Genomic DNA, 18,862 nt, shown 5'->3' on the forward strand with positions numbered 1-18,862 from the left:
ATTATTTAGCACATAGAAAGCGGCTTTTTTTTAGGTAGCTTGGAGCGCTATTTTACAGGGAGCGATATTGGATTAAGTTGGTGGTGTTGCTTGTTTTTACAAAATAACATTTTATTTTTCCTTGGGCAATTGATCTGCCATTCCTTTGATCCTTTGTATAGTTTCGGAACAAAAATAGGGTCCGTGTTTGATATATAAACCCGCACAAATAGTTTTTAATAAATAAATTATTTCTTAATTCACATTGCAAATGGCGCCGTGCTATAAACGTCAGTTTTTCAACACGAAAAAACAAAGTATCACAAATGGAAAAAATTTCGCAAATTTTTCGCATTTTTTGGTTTTGTATGGAGTTTCAACGCGAAAACCGAACAGAGTACCGGCCTTTACATATTGCAGCGTCTATCAGCCAGTTTGTTTATTTTCGATGGAGACAGCGTGCCTGGAAAAATATTTGAAAAACGATCACTTGATTCTATTTGGAAAGTCGAAAATTGTTCACCATATACCTTTCACAATTTTAAGCGTAATATCTATGTTTTCAGAACTTTATTTTCGTTTTTATTTAAATAAAATATAACAAGCTGGTTGCGCTTGGCGTTTCACAAAAAATAAAATGGCTCTTCTAACAGTAGTGATGGCAAAATACTTTCATGTACATTTTGTACTTTTTGATATGCTTCCCCCATCACAGTTCGCGATGGTTGTGGTGACATTTACGAGTCTGTGGTAGCGATGAGGAAGAAATGGAACTTTGAAATGTTGGCAGGGGTACTATGTTCGCTTTTCGCATTGAAAATTTCGCGCTTACTTTATTAAAACAGTTCAATATAAAGCAGATAGATTAACTAAATTGATGTGCAGTTTCTTGTTCCTCTAGATTTCGGTAAGACTTAAAGGCCGGTACTCTGTTCGGTTTTCGCGTTGAAACTCCATACAAAATCAAAAAATGCGAAAAATTTGCGAAATTTTTTCCATTTGTGATACTTTGTTTTTTCGTGTTGAAAAACTGACGTTTATAGCACGGCGCCATTTGCAATGTGAATTAAGAAATAATTTATTTATTAAAAACTATTTGTGCGGGTTTATAAATCAAACACGGACCATATTTTTGTTCCGAAACTATACAAAGGATCAAAGGAATAGCAGATCAATTGCCCAAGGAAAAATAAAATGTTATTTTGTAAAAACAAGCAACAACCACCAACTTAATCCAATATCGCTCCCTGTAAAATAGCGCTCCAAGCTACCTAAAAAAACGCCGCTTTCTATGTGCGAAATAATGGTTTCCATAAAAATTTTTCGCAAGAATGAACATAGTACTGGCCTTAAGGCCGGTACTCTGTTTGTTGGTGCGAAAAAAGTTCCCCTAAATCATTGTTTCGCGTTGAAAAATGATAGTGTTGACAATATATTTTGAGGGGAAAAAACAGCCATTTTGGGACTTTTTTGCGTTTATTTCGTCGAAATGTATTGACAACATCGCAGACTGTCACGAAATGATTACATATACATACGCAACTAGTTGCTCGATTTACACACACACGCATACAAAATAAATAATTTGAAAAAGAAGAAGCAAGCGAAGTTATTTTACAAATATCTATGGAATTAAAAAACTAATTTTACAGTGCTGCATTTTATTTTTTGGAACATAGCAGTTAATTCTTGTGATTCCATTCATTGCTACCTCGGTACTATACATGTTGCTTGAAGTGCTAATGCTTGTTTGGAACATCAATTGCTGTGCCTCCTTTTGTTTAAATTATGTTTTGTGTTTATTATCCCGATGCCTAGTACAAATGAAACGATTGTAAAATATAATTCACCAAATAAAGCTTTTATTTTGTTAACATTTGTGTTTAAATTTCATATTATATAAATTATTTATATTCTACCATATAGTAGGGAGCGGCTAGATGTTGGTTGCTAGTTTATTATGGAAATACAATTCCATGTTAGTTTTATCAATCATCAGATTACATTTTTAAATAATAATCAGATCCATTTTTGTGTTATAAATTCACAAAAATCAGTTTAATAAATAAATTATTTCTTAATTCACATTGCAAATGGCGCCATGTTATGAAAATACTGAACACGCGAGTTACGTCAGTTTTTCAACTCGAAAAAAACAAAGTACCACAAATGGAAAAAATTTCGCTAGTTTTTCGCATGTTTTGGTTTTGTATGGAGTTTCAACGCGAAAACCGAACAGAGTACCGGCCTTTAACAGGAATATATCTGTTTTCATCTATAATTTTGATTATTTTAGAAAAAGTAATCGCGAAAATAAAGGGATTTTCAACTCGAAAATCAAACATAGTACACACCTTAACTTTGGATTTAAAAAATCTAATTTTACAATCTTGCATTTTATTTTTTGGAACATAGCAATTAATTCTTGTGATTCCATTCATTGCTTCCCCGGTACTATACATGTTGGTTGAAGTGCTAATGCTTGTTTTGCAACATCAATTGCTGTGCTCCTTTTGTTAACATTTTGTTTTCTGTTTATTATCCCGATGCCCAGTACAAATGAAACGATTGTAAAATATAATTCACCAAATAAAGCTTTTATTTTGTTAACATTTGTGTTTAAAATTCATGTTTTATACATTATTTAAGTTCTACAATATAATAGCGAGCGGCTAGATGTCGGTTGCTAGTTTATTACGGAAATACAACTCCATGTTATACTTTGTTTTATCAATCGATCAGATTACATTTTTAAATAATAATCCGATCCACTTTTGCATTATAAATTCACAAAAATCAGTTTAATAAATAATTTATTTCTTAATTCACATTGCAAATGGCGCCATGTTATGAAAATACTGACTGATCGATTTACGTTAGTTTTTCAACTCGAAAAAAAAAAACAAAGTATCACAAATGGAAAAAATTTCGCCAGTTTTTCGCATTTTTTGGTTTTGTATGGAGTTTCAACGCGAAAACCGAACAGATTACCGGTCTTTACATCCCTGCCAACATTTTTTGAATTTGGGGACTCTTTTGAGAATCCCCACTACGTCGAAAACAATCATATACGACATCAAAAACTCGTCGGAAAAGCGCCGTCACTATTGAGAAGTTGTACCACGCCAAGTTACTACAAAAATGTTTCGCATGAGTGCAATTATTAGGTGCCTTTATAGATCAATTTAGAACGACGCCAATAAGGGACCCTCCAAACAATCAGAAAAAGTGCATTTTAAGATAGTTGTAAAAGAATCATTGTGGTCGAGTAAAACACGTTTGTTTAGATATTTATTAATTTGATTAAACATTTACAAATTCTTAAAAATATAACATTTATACCACTATCACATTACATTTAACATAATTTTTGGCATTAATGATGATGTTGAGTTACAAGTAGCGAGTTACATGTTGCTGCGTCTATCAACCAGTGTTTTTATTCCATGGAGGCAGCGTGTCTGTAAAATATCTGAAAAACAATCACTTTATTCCATTTGGAAAATCACCAAATTGTTCACCAATATACCTTTCACAATTTTAAGCGTATAATCTATGTTTTCAGAACTTTATTTTCGTTTTTATTTAATTAAAATATAACAAGCTGGTTGCGCTTGGCGTTTCACAAAAAAATGGCTTTTTTAACAGTAGGGATGGCAAATTACTTGCATGTACTTTTTGATGTACCTTTTCATGATGGTTGAAGTGACATTTACGAGTCTGTGGTAACGATGAGGTTGAAATGGAACTTTGAAATGCTGGCAGGGATATTATCAGTTATTCTGGACAACAGTGCTCGTGTGGAACATATCCCATATATAGTACACATTATAAGTTAAGTCCGAAGGCATAATCGACACTGCTGCATGTTTATGGGATCGATAACATATTTACCGATTATTTTGTCATCGCCGACAAGTCGTATCGATCCGACACACTCTAAGATTCTTTACAAACACCGCCATCCCGTCCGGAATAACTGATAGTCTGTAAAGCACATAAAATTGTAAAAGGTATATTGGTGAACAATTTTTGACTTTCCAAATGGAATAAAGTGATTGTTTTTCAGATATTTTACAGAAAAGCTGCCTCCATCGAGAATAAAAACACTGGCTGATAGACGCTGCAACATGTAACTTGCTACTTGCGGAAAACTTGTTTTTTGAACTTGTTTTATGGGGAAAACGACTAGTTTTGAAATGCTTATAATGCGTCCTACATATTATAGAGTTTTTCCGGACGGGTTGTCTGTAAAGAATCTTACAGTGTGGTCGAACGCTAAGAATTATTAAAATTATACTCTGGACGTCGGTATGTACACAAATCAAACGCGCTGATGTATGTCGTCTACGTACATAAACAATATCAGCTGTTAAATGTTTGTATGTTGGTTGATTCAGTATCAAGTGAATATTTTATTTTTCAAGTGAGAAATTGTTGTTTATTTAATTTGCATGTTGCATTTGTAAAAGGTAAGTTTATTAAATTATATTGTATTTAATAAATAGATTACGAGGGACTTCATCGTAAGATTGACCCACAAGGGAACCAGCAATATGTCATCTTAAAAAGTTTGGGATACTTTTTGAGTAAGCTGTGATTCTAATAGCAGAACAAGTAATCTCTACGACATGGATTCCTAGCACATAAACGCTTTTAATTACATTGCAGTAAATATCAACCTGGGCTTTAACCAACAGCAGGGAAACATAATAAGGCCCATTTTAAACTACATACTCAAAAAAAAGGAGACGTGCAGTGTATAAACAACAGAGCTATAATTCTGATTTCACAGTTGCTACAGGCTATATCCTCTCTATATTTATATTTTTGCGGATATCACGATTGAGCAGACCCACCTACAATACCGCAATGAAAAATTAACCAAAGTCAAATCATTTATCTCTTTAGATTTACAAAAGCCGTTCATTTTTAGGCGGAGTGGGACCATACTCATGGCCAGAGAATGAAGCCCATTTTGGTCGGCGGTGGCTAACACTAAATTTTTGCATCGGGACCAGCAGATACAAATTTGTGTATGCGACGAAGGCAAATTATCCGAAATTAAAATTACATTTTATCCAAATTTTTGGTCAATTATTAGATCAACGTAAAAAATATAAGAATTCTTCAGATTTAATGAATATTTTTGATGAATTGTCAAATAAAATTCAGTCAAAATGGGCAGACATAGACTAGACTTGACGGATTTAGTCACATGTCATTATGTTGTATAGTAATGGTATTTTTTTCTGTTTTTGCAAAAATTTGCACTTTATTTTTTCATGTACTCAATTTAATTTTTTTATAAACAAAACAAATGCAATGAATTTATTCGAATTCTAAAAGAAGAGAAACGGAATTATAATATTGTGCATATTTTTGAGCCGTTTTCTGGTCGATGATTTGCAGGTTCCAAAGCTAATTCATCTTGTTCAGAGTAGCGTGGAGGCGGTGGTTGTTCTGAAAAGAGATAAAATCGTTAAAACGGGCATATTCAAATACTATATAAAAAATTCAAATATTTTTTTGGTGGAAACCATTCAACTTACCTTCAATAATTTGTATAGCCTTCTCATTGCGACAAGATAAATTCTTAGATTTTTCTCGCATATCGTCGAGAAATTTTGAAAATTTACTTTTCTCCTCTGCCACACTTTCCCTTTCTACATGACCTAGACGATTTTCAGTCGCCATACTAGCCGCTTCTACATCATCCTGATAGGCCTTCTTACCTCTCTGTATCATAGCATCCAATTCGGGATCGAATGGAACAGAAGCTTCTTGATCGAAGGGATTGTTGCTTTCAAATGGATTATTACCTTCAAAAGGATTGCCAGCCGAAGTGTGGGCCGAATTTACTGATGCTGTAGTTCGCTCGTCATCCTCTTGGTGCCCACCTGGTGTGTTGGTCGATTGTGATGTAGTAGGAAGTGTTTTGCTGCAACCATTTTCTTTGGCACTGATTTCGACATCTCGAGCATCTTCAGAGAGGGGTGGCAGTATTTCTACTTCGACTTTGTCCGATTTCTTGCCATCTTCAGAGGAGGGTGGCAGTATTTCTACATCGATTTTGTTCGACTTCTTGCCATCCTCAGCTGAAGGTGGTAATATTTCCACATCGACTTTGTTCGATTTCTTGCCATTAAACAGGGAACTTAAGCTATTTTTAGCGTCCTGAACTTCATGAGAAATTTTTGAGGTTACGGCACCGACAGCGTGACGTGTATCACCGGCCATTTTTCGTATTGCATTACCCATTGAATCTTTAGCTTCTCCTGTTGCCTTGGCAGCATTGTTACCCATGGACTCTAGGGCGTGACGAGCATCATCAGTGGCTTTAGCAGCATTATTGCCTACCTGTTCCAATGCCGTTTTTGCTCCTTTAGCTGCTTTTTTAGCATTCTCATTGATAGCGTCCACGGCTCCCTTTGCCCCTGTTGCGGCTTTTACCGCCGCCGATTCTACGGTATCTTTAGCTCCAGTGATTGTTGCTTCAACCGATTCACTAGCACCTTTAGTGGCATTTTCCAAAGAGTCCTTAGCTTTTGTTAATTTCGACTCAATTTTACTGCCAAATTTGTTGGCCTTTTCCTTAATTGCCTCTTCAGCTTCGCTTTTAGAGGCTTGAACTTTTTCAACTGTCTCATCAATTTCCTCACCCACATGATCAATGAAACCTTCAGCCTGTTTTCTAATAGTGGATTTGCTATCTTCTTCATCATCATCTTCCGTTTCTTCAGGAGAATCTTCCGATTCGAGATCTGTATCTTTTTTGATATTCGCTGTAACATCGATGCCATTGTTAATAAAACGAATTTCATTTATTGTCACCGTATGATCCAATGGATCAGTGGTTTCCCGAATTTCCACAGTTAATTGTTCATCCTCTTCGGTGGGTGGTGTAGGAGTTGATACAGCTATATTAGGTTTTGCTATAGAAATATAAAAAAAAATTACGTTAGAAAAAATATTCGCAATGGACTGAACAGCCTTAAATAAAGAGCTAAACCTAACCTAAGCATAACTTAAGTGTAACAGCAAAATAAAATTCCGAAAAACATAAGAAGTAATGAAAAAAGGCTTACACGAATATCGGATGTAAAACTTCGATTATTAGATTTCCCCCAGTACTCCCATTTCCCCAGTACTCACCGCCGGCAGATTCTGCTATATTTTCAAGACTTCCAACTAATCTCGGTGAAGTATGATCTATGTTGTCCTCATTCAAAGCTCTATTGTAGACTGCCGTTTGCAGCAATGATGTCTTCTTTGTTGATGTTTGTGGTGAGTTTCCGGTACTATTGCCATCTGGATAAGGTGTTCTTGGACGTAACTTCTTTACGGAATTCATACTTTTGCGCGACTTCATAGATTCTGTGGGAGATTTTCCATGCATGGTGTTTTTATCCATATTTTCCAATGAATCCACAGGACCATTCATCTGGTTTTCTTGGATCTCGTCTTGATCGAAATTATTATTGGAGTCAATATTTCCATTTAAATCATGATGATTATTAGTTTCATTTTTTTCTCTTTGCTCTTCATTGAATGTCTCATGTATAGGGGTATTTGTTTTTGGCCTTTCTAGCATTGGCTCCATTAATTGACTTTGGATCGGGCTTTTTGGATTAGCATCCTCTATGGTTTCTTTTGTGGAATTTTTCATTCTTCCCATAAGGCCACCTGTGGTATTAGCCATAAAGTTACTATGTGAAATAAATCTCTGGTGTTCTCCACCCGGGCCCATGGTGGCAGCCAATGCGGATGATCTGGGTAAACCATGAACTAAAACATGTTGATCCCCCAAAGCCATATCCAATAGGCGTAGATTTTTAAATTTGGAAATTTCTCGAAACGTTTTCAAATGATGACCGCTCTCCGAGAAGGTGGTATAAAACTTATTGGCCTTGGTGAGCACAGCATAGAACGACGTGCCCTTGAGCAATTTCCAAATGGGTCCATTCTCTTCACTGTCATAATCGTAAAATCTTTGAAAGATGAGACTTTTATTACGCAATGATTCGAAACTGCGATAAATGCTACCCGTATTGGTGACAATGAATATCTCACTGGCATGCGATATATGGACGAATACGATTTGTTCATTTGGTGAAAGATTCTTTTGAAGTTCAGTGAATTGTGTAAAGACAAATTCGTTTAAATGTCCCGTTAAATAAAGATTTCCTTGTTCGGTAAGGACCAATGTTGATTCCGGACCACAAGCAAACTGCCTTATGGGGGAGTCCAATATGATCTCGTGCGGTGCCAGTAAAGGCTTCTCTTCAGAACTACCCAATTGATGTGATTGATTTGAGCCCCAACCAATTAGGCGTCCAAAAGCTGTGTGTAAAAAATGGATTTGATTATAGTTTTGCAATTTCAAAAATTGATATGAGTTCTAGTTAAAACTATCTACAGGGTAGCTCATATATAATGCCTCAAAGTAAATTGCTATATTTTGAATTTTTTAATTTATAAAAATGTCGGAACATCATATCAAAATTTAGAATCAAAATTATGATCTTCAAACAGATGAACGAAAATGACTCTGCAGTATTTTGGACCATACCCGACGAAGCGCCGCTTTCAGATGATCGAGACTTTGTGGTATTTTTAGTGCTCTCCAAAATGACCCAGGCTCAAAAGTCCAACGAATTGGGATCACGGTTGCCACAGTTAGTAGTAGTCTACCAAAAATTGTAGATTTTTTTTAATGTTTGGTAGAATTCTTGATGGTTTGGTAGATTTATAAACACATTCCTCTCTAACTATAAGGTACTTCAATTTTCTATAATAATAAAATTTTCACAAAATTTTCTATAGAAATAGAATTTTGACAAAATATTCTATAGAAATAAAATTTTGATAAAATTTTCTATAGAAATAAAATTTTGAAAATTTGAGTTTATAGAATTTTGAAAAAAAAAATCTATAGAAATGAAATTTTGAAAAAATTTTCTATAGAAATAAAATTTTGACAAAATTCCCTTTAGAAATAAAATTAAAAAAAAATGATGACTAAAGGAAATTTTCCTATAAAATTTTTTTTTGACAAAATATTTCTATAGAAATAAAACGTTGACTAAATTTTCTATAGAAATAAAATGTTGACAAAATTTTCTATAGAAATAAAAGTTGTACAAAATATTTTATAGAAATAAAATTTTGACAAAATATTCCATAGAAATAAAATTTGAACAAAATTTTCTCTAGAAATAAAATTTTGAAAAGATGATTTATAGAATTTTGAAAAAAAAAATCTATAGAAATGAAATTTTGAAAAAGATTTCTATAGAAATACAATTTTGACAAATTGTTGACTAAATTTCCTATACATTTTTTTTGACAAAATATTTCTATAGAAATAAAATTTTTGACAAAAATTTCTATAGAAATAAAATTTTTGACAAAATATTTCTATAGAAATAAAACGTTGACTAAATTTTTTATAGAAATACAATTTTGATAAAATTTTCTATAGAAATAAAATTTTCACAAAATAAATAAGAATAATTTTTTATAGAATTAAAATTTTGACTAGATTTTCTTATAGAAATAAAATTTTGACAAAATATTCTATAGAAATAAAATGTTGACAATATATTCTATAGAAATAACATTTTGACAAAATATTTCTTTAGAAATAAATTTTGACAAAATTTTCTATAGAAATAAAATGTTGACAAAATTTTCTATAGAAATAACAGTTGTACAAAATATTCTATAGAAATAAAATTTTGACAAAATTTTCTATAGAAATAAAATTTTTACAAAATTTTGTATAGAAATAAAAGTTTGACAAAATATTCTATAGAAATAAAATTTTGACAACATTTTCTAAAGAAATAAAATTTTGACAAAATTGTCTATAGAAATAAAATTTTGACATGTTGAGAAATAAAATTTTGACAAAATTTTTTATAGAAATAAAATTTTGACAAAATTTTCTATAGAAATAATATGTTGACAAAATTTTCGATAGAAATAAAATGTTGACAAAATATTCTATAGAAATAAAATTTTGACAAAATTTTCGATAGAAATAAAATTTTGACAACATTTTCTACAGAAATAAAATTTTGACATTTTGAGAAATAACATTTTGAGAAAATTTTCTATATAAATAAAATTTTGACAAAATTTTTTATAGAAATAAAATTTTGACAAAATTTTTTATAGAAATAAAATTTTGACAAAATTTTCTATAGAAATAAAATTTTGACAAAATTTTCTATAAAAATAAAATTTTGACAAAATTTTCTATAGAAATAAGATTTTGAAAAACTTTTCTATAGAAATCAAATGTTGACAAAATATTCTATAGAAATAAAATTTTGCCAAATTTTTCTCTAGAAATAACATTTTGACAAAATATTATATAGAAATAAAATTTTGACAAAATGTTTCTTTAGAAATAAATTTTTGACAAAATTTTCTATAGAAATAAAATTTTTACAAAATTTTCTATAGAAATAAAAGTTTGACAAAATATTCTATAGAAATAAAATGTTTACAAAATTTTCAATAGAAATAAAAGTTTGACAAAATATTCTATAGAAATAAAGTTTTGACAAAATTTTCTATAGAAATAAAATTTTGACAAAATTTTCTATAGAAATAAAATTTTGACAAAATTTTCTATAGAAATATAATTTTGACAAAATTTTCTATAGAAATAAAATTTTGACAAAATATTCTATAGAAATAAAAGTTTGACAAAATATTCTACAGAAATAAAATTTTGACAAAATATTTCTTTAGAAATAAAATTTGACAAAATTTTCTATAGAAATAAAATGTTGACAAAATTTTCTATAGAAGTAAAAGTTGTACAAAATAATCTATGGAAATAAAATTTTGACAATATTTTCTATAGAAATAAAAGTTTTGACAAAATGTTTCTTTAGAAATTAAATTTTGACAAAATTTTCTAGAGAAATAAAATTTTGACAAAATATTCTATAGAAATAAAATTTTGACAAAATTTTCTACAGAAATAAAATTTTGACAAAATTTTCTATAGAAATAAAATGTTGACAAAATATTCCCTAGAAATAAAATTTTGACAAAATTTTCGATAGAAATAAAAGTTTGACAAAATATTCTATAGAAATAAAATTTTGACAAAATGTTTCTTTAGAAATAATTTTTTTACAAAATTTTCTATAGAAATAAAGTTTTTATAAAATTTTCTATAGAAATAAAAGTTTGACAAAATATTCTATAGAAATAAAATTTTTACAAAATTTTCTATAGAAATAAAAGTTTGACAAAATATTCTATAGAAATAAAAGTTTGACAACATTTTCTACAGAAATAAAATTTTTACAAAATTTGCTATAGAAATAAAATTTGGACAAAATTTTCTATGTTGACAATATATTCTATAAAAATAAAATTTTGACAAAATGTTTCTTTAGAAATAAATTTTGACAAAATTTTCTATAGAAATAATATTTTTACAAAATTTTGTATAGTTATTTCTATAGAAAACGTTGACTAAATTTTTTATAGAAATACAATTTTGACAAAATTTTCTATAGAAACAAAATGTTGACAAAATTTTCTATAGAAATAAAAGTTTGACAAAATATCCTATAGAAATAAAATTTTGACAACATTTTCTACAGAAATAAAGTTTTGACAAAATTGTCGATAGAAATAAAAAATAGAAATAAAATTTTTACAAAATTTTCTATAGAAATAAAATTTTGACAAAATGTTTCTATAGAAATAAAATTTTGACAAAATGTTTCTTTAGAAATTAAATTTTGACGAATTTTTCTATAGAAGTAAAATTTTGACAAAATGTTTCTATAGAAATAAAATTTTGACAAAATTTTCTATATAAATAACGTTTTGACAAAATTTTTTATAGAAACAAAATTTTTACAAAATTTTGTATAGAAATAAAAGTTTGACAAAATATTCTATAGAAATAAAATTTTGACAAAATATTCTATAGAAATAAAATTTTGACAAAATTTTCTATAGAAATAAAATTTTGACAAAATGTTTTTTTAGAAATTAAATTTTGACAAAATATTCTATAGAAATAAAATTTTGACATAATTTTCTATAGAAATAAAATTTTGACAAAAGTTTCTTTAGAAATTAAATTTTGACAATTTTTTTTATAGAAATAAAAAAATAAGTAAATGATGCGGTAGAAATGAAACGAGGAATTTAATTTTTAAGCCATTTAGGAAAAAGAATCGTTACCTTCTCTCTATGTTCGACTTTAACGAAATGCAGACTTTACATAAAGCTTCTTGTCAAAAAGGGACTTTGATAAAGTTTAGCCCACTGTATAATACTATGAAATCTTGTTTTTCTCGTCCCTTCTCCCGGTTAATTTAAACTACTGGCCAATATCATGGAAAAAACAATTAAAATTTATCGATTTCTTTTGACACAGAGAAAATTTGATATTTATGACGAAGAGCAGTAGAAGCGGGGAGGAGATTATATGTTCTTAATTCATTCAACTTATTAATAATATTTAGAAAAAAATAGTAGATGGAAAAAGATAATTTATTTACACGCGATACTGGTGTATATTGGACATTACTGGAATCGGTCTTATATGTTTTGTCCATAATGTAAATACTGTGTTATCTGTGTTCTGGTAACTTTGCCCTCCTTTCCAACTGTGTGTTTGGTCGAATATGGGGTGGGGGAGAAAGTCTTTCCATTTTGCATGTCATAAACAATCAATATTCGCATTGGCCATTGTAGTCTGTTTGTTTTATGTTTTCTTTTGCACCAAAGGACCTGTTGTTCATTTTATGCCATTTCCATGTTTGTTTTTTTCAGCTCTCGTATGCAAATAAGCCAGTGGCAACAATGAAACAAGAGCGAAAACAACAGGATACACTGAAAAATGTTAAACCAAAATTTATTCAAAAATTTTGCTATACATTTAAAGCTAGGGAAGGGAAACAAATGTTTGAAATCGACTTTTTGTGAAATTGACTCAACTTTTGGTGAAAAAATAAAATATGGATGTGATGTAGATGCACTGAAAAAACAGTGAACCACCCGGAAGAAAAATTTCGGTTAATTTTAGAAAATTTTGAATATTTTTAGAAAATTTTAACTAAACAGTATAACAAACCCTGACATCACGCCGATGTCATAAAAATAAGTAAATATTTTTCGACAAATTCAAGAAAATTTATTAGACATAATTAAGTTTTTTCACTTGTTAAAGAAAATTTTGTAGTTTGAAGGAAAAAATTGGAGTTCAAAATTGCAAGAATGTCTTTAGTACGAAGTTCATGATGAACGCATTTGTAGTAAAATTTACAAATTTAAAGAAATATTGAACTATTTTGTGGAAGACACGAATTTAGTTAATCTTTATCCTTCATTTGTGTATATTTTTTTCCTCGGTTTTAGTTCATTTAACTAACGTACACAAAAAATTATTAGAGTAGAAGAAACTTTGTCCAAACATAATAATTCCATGAACTAAACGACAGTTAAATTGGCTTTAGTGAAATAGAGAGCTCACTTTTTTTTTGAGTGTGTTAGCCTACAGATTGCAACACAAGTTTTTCCCAATCCCGCCAAATAAAAGTCCAACAAAATTTTATTTTCGTGTAAAGATTCCTAATTAAAATTGATTGACCTAATTCTAAAGACAAAACGTATTCAATGAAAAAATTATCAACTTTTGGTCAAGTAAAAAATCTTTGTATCAGAGAAATGCATCTTTGCTACACAAAAATGACTTTGATATTTTAAGGACATACAATTTTTTGGGCTGAAGACATGACCCAGCGAAAAAAAAAATTGGAAGTTGTTCCACAAACATTTCTTTTAAAGCCCATCCCAGAATCCCCCATCGAGTTTTTTCAAATTCCGATGCAGTCCTTTTGGACAAGTCCACAAACATTTCTTCTAAAGCGCATCGTGGGATCCCCCAATAATTTGTTTCCCCTTCCGATGCAGTCCTTTTGTACAAGTGCAAAAACATTTCTTTTAAAGCGCATCTTGGGATCCCCTGATGATTTTTCTACTTCCGATGCAGTCCTTAGAAGTATTAGAAAGAACGCAATCAGGCTTTTTTAAGTGCAAATTTTGTACAATTAAATTTTACAAAAAAATAATAAAAAAAGTAAAAAAATAATAAAAAAATCATCCCTGCTGAATGAATTTTTTCTTTTGAGAAGGTATTGCAAATTACGAGAATTTTTAATTGATGATTTTTGATGGAAAAAATATATTTATACGAAAATGTATGCCGAAAATAAAAAATAACAAGTATATACGGCCGTAAGTTCACCATGGATTGCGTAGGAACTTCTACTAAAGGCTGTCATCCACAATCGAATTACTTGGGTTGCGATAACACTTGCCGATGGCAAGGTATCGTAAAACTTTTTAACACTGTCTTCTAAATTGTAAGTTAGTCCATAAGGGGTATATATTAAACAAAAAAAGCCGATTAAATACGTATATAATTCAGTTTGACAAAATTTTCTATAGAAATAAAATTTTGACAAAATTTTCTATAGAAATAAAAACTTGACAAAATTTTCTATAGAAATAAAATGTTGACAAAATTTTCTATGGAAGTAAAATGTTGACAAAATTTTCTATAGCAATAAAATTTTGACAAAATTTTCTATAGAAATAAAATGTTGACAAAATTTTCTATAGAAATAAAATGTTGACAAAATGTTCTATAGAAATAAAATGTTGACAAAATTTTCTACAGAAATAAATTTTTTACAAAATTTTCTATAGAAATAAAATTTTGACAAAATTTTCTATGGAAATAAAATGTTGGCAAACATTGCTATAGAAATAAACTTTTTACAAAACTTTCTATAGAAATGAAATTTTGACAAAACTTTCTATAGTAATAAAATTTGACAATTTTTACATGGCTGTTAGAGGCCATATACTAACGAAATGTACCAAATTTCAACCGCATCGGATGACTTTTGCTCCTCCAAGAGGCTCCGGAGGTCAAATCTGGGGATCGGTTTATATGGGAGCTATATATAATTATGGACCGATATGGACCAATTTTTGCATGCTTGTTAGAGACAGTATACTAACATCAGGTACCCAATTTCAAACGGATCGGATGAATTTTGCCCCTCCAAGAGGCTCCGGAGGTCAAATCTGGGGATCGGTTTATATGGGAGCTATATATAATTATGGACCGATATGGACCAATTTTTGCATGGTTGTTAGAGACCATATACTAACACCACGTACTAAATTTCAATTGGATCGGATGAATTTTGCTCATCCAAGAGGCTCCAGAGTTCAAATCTGGGGATCGGTTTATATGGGAGCTATATATAATTATGGACCGATATGGACCAATGTTTGCATGCTTGTTAGAGACCGTATACTAACATCAGGTACCCAATTTCAAACGGATCGGATGAATTTTGCCCCTCCAAGAGGCTCCGGAGGTCAAATCTGGGGATCGGTTTATATGGGAGCTATATATAATTATGGACCGATATGGACCGATATGGACCAGTTTTTGCATGGTTGTTAAAGACCATATACTAACACCACGTACCAAATTTCAATCGGGTAGGATGAAGTTTGCTCCTCCAAGAGGCTCCGGAGGTCAAATCTGGGGATCGGTTTATATGGGAGCTATATATATTTATGGACCGATATGGACCAATTTTTGCATGGTTGTTAGAGACCGTATACTAACATCAGGTACCAAATTTCAACCGGATCGGATGAATTTTGCCCCTCCAAGAGGCTCCGGAGGTCAAATCTGGGGATCGGTTTATATGGGGGCTATATATAATTATGGACCGATATGGACCAATTTTTGCATGGTTGTTAGAGACCGTATACTTAGACTACGTACCAAATTTCAACCGGATCGGATGAATTTTGCTGCTCCGGAAGGCTCCGCAAGCCAAATTTGGGGATCGGTTTATATGGGGGCTATACGTAAACGTGGGCCGATATGGCCCATTTTCAATACCATCCGACCTACATCTATAACAACTACTTCTGCCAAGTTTCAAGTCGATAGCTAGTTTCGTTCGGAAGTTAGCGTGATTTCCACAGACGGACGGACAGCCGGACAGACGGACAGACGGACGGACGGACGGACGGACGGACATGCTTAGATCGACTCAGAATTTCACCACGACCCAGAATATATATACTTTATGGGGTCTTAGAGCAATATTTCGATGTGTTACAAACGGAATGACAAAGTTAATATACCCCCATCCTATGGTGGAGGGTATAAAAACGATGTATGACATAAAAAAATAATTTTCTAGAAAAATATTTGATAAACAGAATTGCCGCTGGTGAGATTTGAACCTGCGTTTCTTATTTTTTCGTTCATACTAATAAAGAACATCTCGAGAAGCAATTAGAATGTTATTCCTCGGTGTCGTATTACGATCATAAAGGGTGATACGGTCAAAATTTGGTCAATATAAACTTGACGTATTTCTTTCAATTTTGCATTTAAAAAACCTGAACACCCCTCATTTTGAAGGTGTGTGTATAGAATGTTGCTCCTATTTTGATTTTGGAATTCACTCTTCAGTTGTCAAAATGCCGTCCAAGCAAGAAGAGCAGCGTATCAAAATTTTGCTCGCGCATCGCGAAAATCCGAGCTACTCGCACGCAAAGCTGGCAAAATCGCTAAAAGTTGCCAAATCAACCGTTACAAATGTAATTAAAGTGTTTGGGGAACGTTTGTCGACAGCCAGGAAGTCTGGATCGGGGGGAAATCGAAAACCGGAAGCCGCTGAGACGACAAAGAGAGTTGCCGGTAGTTTCAAGCGAAATCCTAACCTCTCTCTCCGAGATGCCGCAAATAAGCTGGGTGTATCGTCTACAACCGTGCATCGAGCCAAAAAACGAGCCGGACTATCGACTTACAAGAAGGTAGTGACTCCAAATCGCGATGATAAACAAAATACGACGGCCAAAGTGCGATCCCGGAGGCTGTACACGACGATGCTGACGAAGTTTGACTGCGTGGTAATGGACGACGAAACCTACGTCAAAGCCGACTACAAGCAGCTTCCGGGACAGGAGTTTTATACGGCAAAAGGAAGGGGCAAGGTAGCAGATATTTTCAAGCACATAAAACTGTCAAAGTTCGCAAAGAAATATCTGGTTTGGCAAGCCATCTGTACCTGTGGCTTGAAAAGCAGCATTTTCATAGCTTCCGGGACTATCAACCAAGAAATTTACGTGAAAGAGTGTTTGAATAAACGTCTGCTGCCTTTCCTGAAGAAACACGGTTGTTCCGTACTGTTTTGGCCGGATTTGGCATCTTGCCATTACGGTAAAAAGGCCATGGAGTGGTACGCCGCCAACAACGTGCAGGTTGTTCCCAAGGACAAGAACCCTCCCAACACGCCAGAGCTCCGCCCAATTGAGAAATACTGGGCTATTGTGAAGCGGAACCTAAAGAAGACCAAAAAAACTGCTAAGGACGAGCAGCAGTTCAAGGCAAACTGGCTTTCTGCGGTGAAGAAGGTGGTCAAGGTGGCTGTACAAAATCTGATGGCAGGTGTCAAGCGTGAGGCCCGGCAATTCGGATTTGGAAAAGCGAAAGCCTAACTGAATATTTTTCCTGAATTTTATACTAATTGAACTTGAAAAAGAAATTTAATTTGATTTTTTAAATAAACGATTTCACCGATTTCCCTTGAACAAATTTTGACCGTATCACCCTTTATCACAAACATTTGAATTGACCTTTCGACGCTTTATGTTCAATGGCGTTTGTGGCTGAGTGTGCTAAGGCGTTCTGTTATGGTGCCAGCAAACCCAGTTTCAACCCCTGGTCGGAGCGGAAAAGTTTTTCAAATTGTAATAATTATAAAAATAAAACATATGGATGAAAAAAAAAGTGAAATTGGTTGGAAATTTTTTTTCGCTTTTTAAATTTCTTCATTCAAATTAACTTCCAGGGCACAACTTCTAAAGCAATGCAAAGGATCCAAAAAGGTAGTACTTCCGTCCTATGGCAAGCCCACGTGAAATTCATTGGAGATGATGATGAAGTTTGCACTACTTCCGGATCACAGATTGGGGATCCAAACTACTTTTTTGGAAGCTCTTTTTTTGCTGGGTAGTTTTTTAGGATAAAGTCCTTTTGTTTTTTTTTTGTGTCAGTGTACTTTAGATAGGAATGTTGCATTGAGAACACCAAAAACTACTTACATGTCAATACAACGAAGTGTTCATTTCCTGCTAAAACATTCACAAAGTTTTCGGCCTCCTCATTGTTGGACAAACAGTCATCGAACTCTTCCAAACGAAATGGCTTACGTATTATTTCACATGATTCCTCATTGACTGTTGCTTCAGTGAAGTTGGACGAAACTGGACTATCACTGGAGAATATATTACGACCCGTAAAGAAAAGCTCATTGGAAACTATAAATATAATTTTAGATTTCAAATAGTTTCCTATATTTCATGTGGGGAGACAATACTTACAGGTTAAAATTACTGACCATTCGTGGCCAAATGCTATATCGGCTATTTTCAAACCCAATGATTTCAAAGATTTTACGCATGTTGGTTTTATTGTTATATCACCATTCCTTTTGTTGTTGTTATTGTTGCTGCTGCTGTTGTTATTGTTTGTTGTTGCGTTGGATAGATGACCTCCTATACCAAGTTGTCCATAGTGATTTTCACCCCATACAAATAATCGTCCTGATTCTGATAAAAGAATAACAAAAAACTTGTTAGTCATATTTTATTTTTGTTTTCTATAGTCGTAGTTTTGGGATGGTGGGTGGGACGAGGATGATTGATTGATTGGTGTGAAGGAATAAGAGGTTCAATATTTGTTTGTTGTACCTTGTGCCACACTGTAGAACAGGGTATTATAAGTTAGTGC

General features: G+C 32.1%; 2 protein-coding genes and 2 long non-coding RNA genes across 4 annotated transcripts in view; 1 reads left to right on the plus strand and 3 right to left on the minus strand.

Moving 5' to 3' along the window:
- Nucleotides 1-385: 385 nt before the first annotated feature.
- LOC142236541 (uncharacterized) lies at nt 386-688 on the minus strand. Its single transcript, XR_012722079.1, has 2 exons — nt 510-688; nt 386-442 (listed from the first exon to the last, which is right to left on the minus strand). It is a non-coding gene; the product is annotated as an uncharacterized LOC142236541 (long non-coding RNA).
- Nucleotides 689-3,257: 2,569 nt separating this feature from the next.
- On the minus strand, nt 3,258-3,746 carry LOC142236540 (uncharacterized). Its single transcript, XR_012722078.1, has 2 exons — nt 3,509-3,746; nt 3,258-3,451 (listed from the first exon to the last, which is right to left on the minus strand). It is a non-coding gene; the product is annotated as an uncharacterized LOC142236540 (long non-coding RNA).
- A 586-nt stretch (nt 3,747-4,332) lies between these two features.
- The window catches only part of barc (RRM1_TatSF1_like and RRM2_TatSF1_like domain-containing protein barc), an 89,301-nt gene continuing 74,771 nt past the window's right edge, over nt 4,333-18,862 (plus strand). Inside the window, exon 1 of the mRNA XM_075307772.1 lies at nt 4,333-4,451. The gene's annotated coding sequence lies outside the window, so the exon portion shown is untranslated. The remainder of the gene's footprint in view (nt 4,452-18,862) is intronic.
- Nucleotides 5,182-18,862, minus strand: part of LOC142236531 (uncharacterized) — a 35,536-nt gene continuing 21,855 nt past the window's right edge. The window contains exons 2-6 of the mRNA XM_075307768.1: nt 18,454-18,681; nt 18,175-18,390; nt 7,135-8,322; nt 5,532-6,914; nt 5,182-5,442 (exon numbers count right to left, since the gene is read on the minus strand). Coding sequence (XP_075163883.1) covers nt 5,342-5,442; nt 5,532-6,914; nt 7,135-8,322; nt 18,175-18,390; nt 18,454-18,681 — 3,116 coding nt within the window. The 3' untranslated portion in view covers nt 5,182-5,341. The remainder of the gene's footprint in view (nt 5,443-5,531; nt 6,915-7,134; nt 8,323-18,174; nt 18,391-18,453; nt 18,682-18,862) is intronic.

This window comes from Haematobia irritans, chromosome 4 (genome assembly GCF_050003625.1).
Source record: "Haematobia irritans isolate KBUSLIRL chromosome 4, ASM5000362v1, whole genome shotgun sequence".
In the NCBI taxonomy this organism is placed as follows: domain Eukaryota; kingdom Metazoa; phylum Arthropoda; class Insecta; order Diptera; family Muscidae; genus Haematobia; species Haematobia irritans.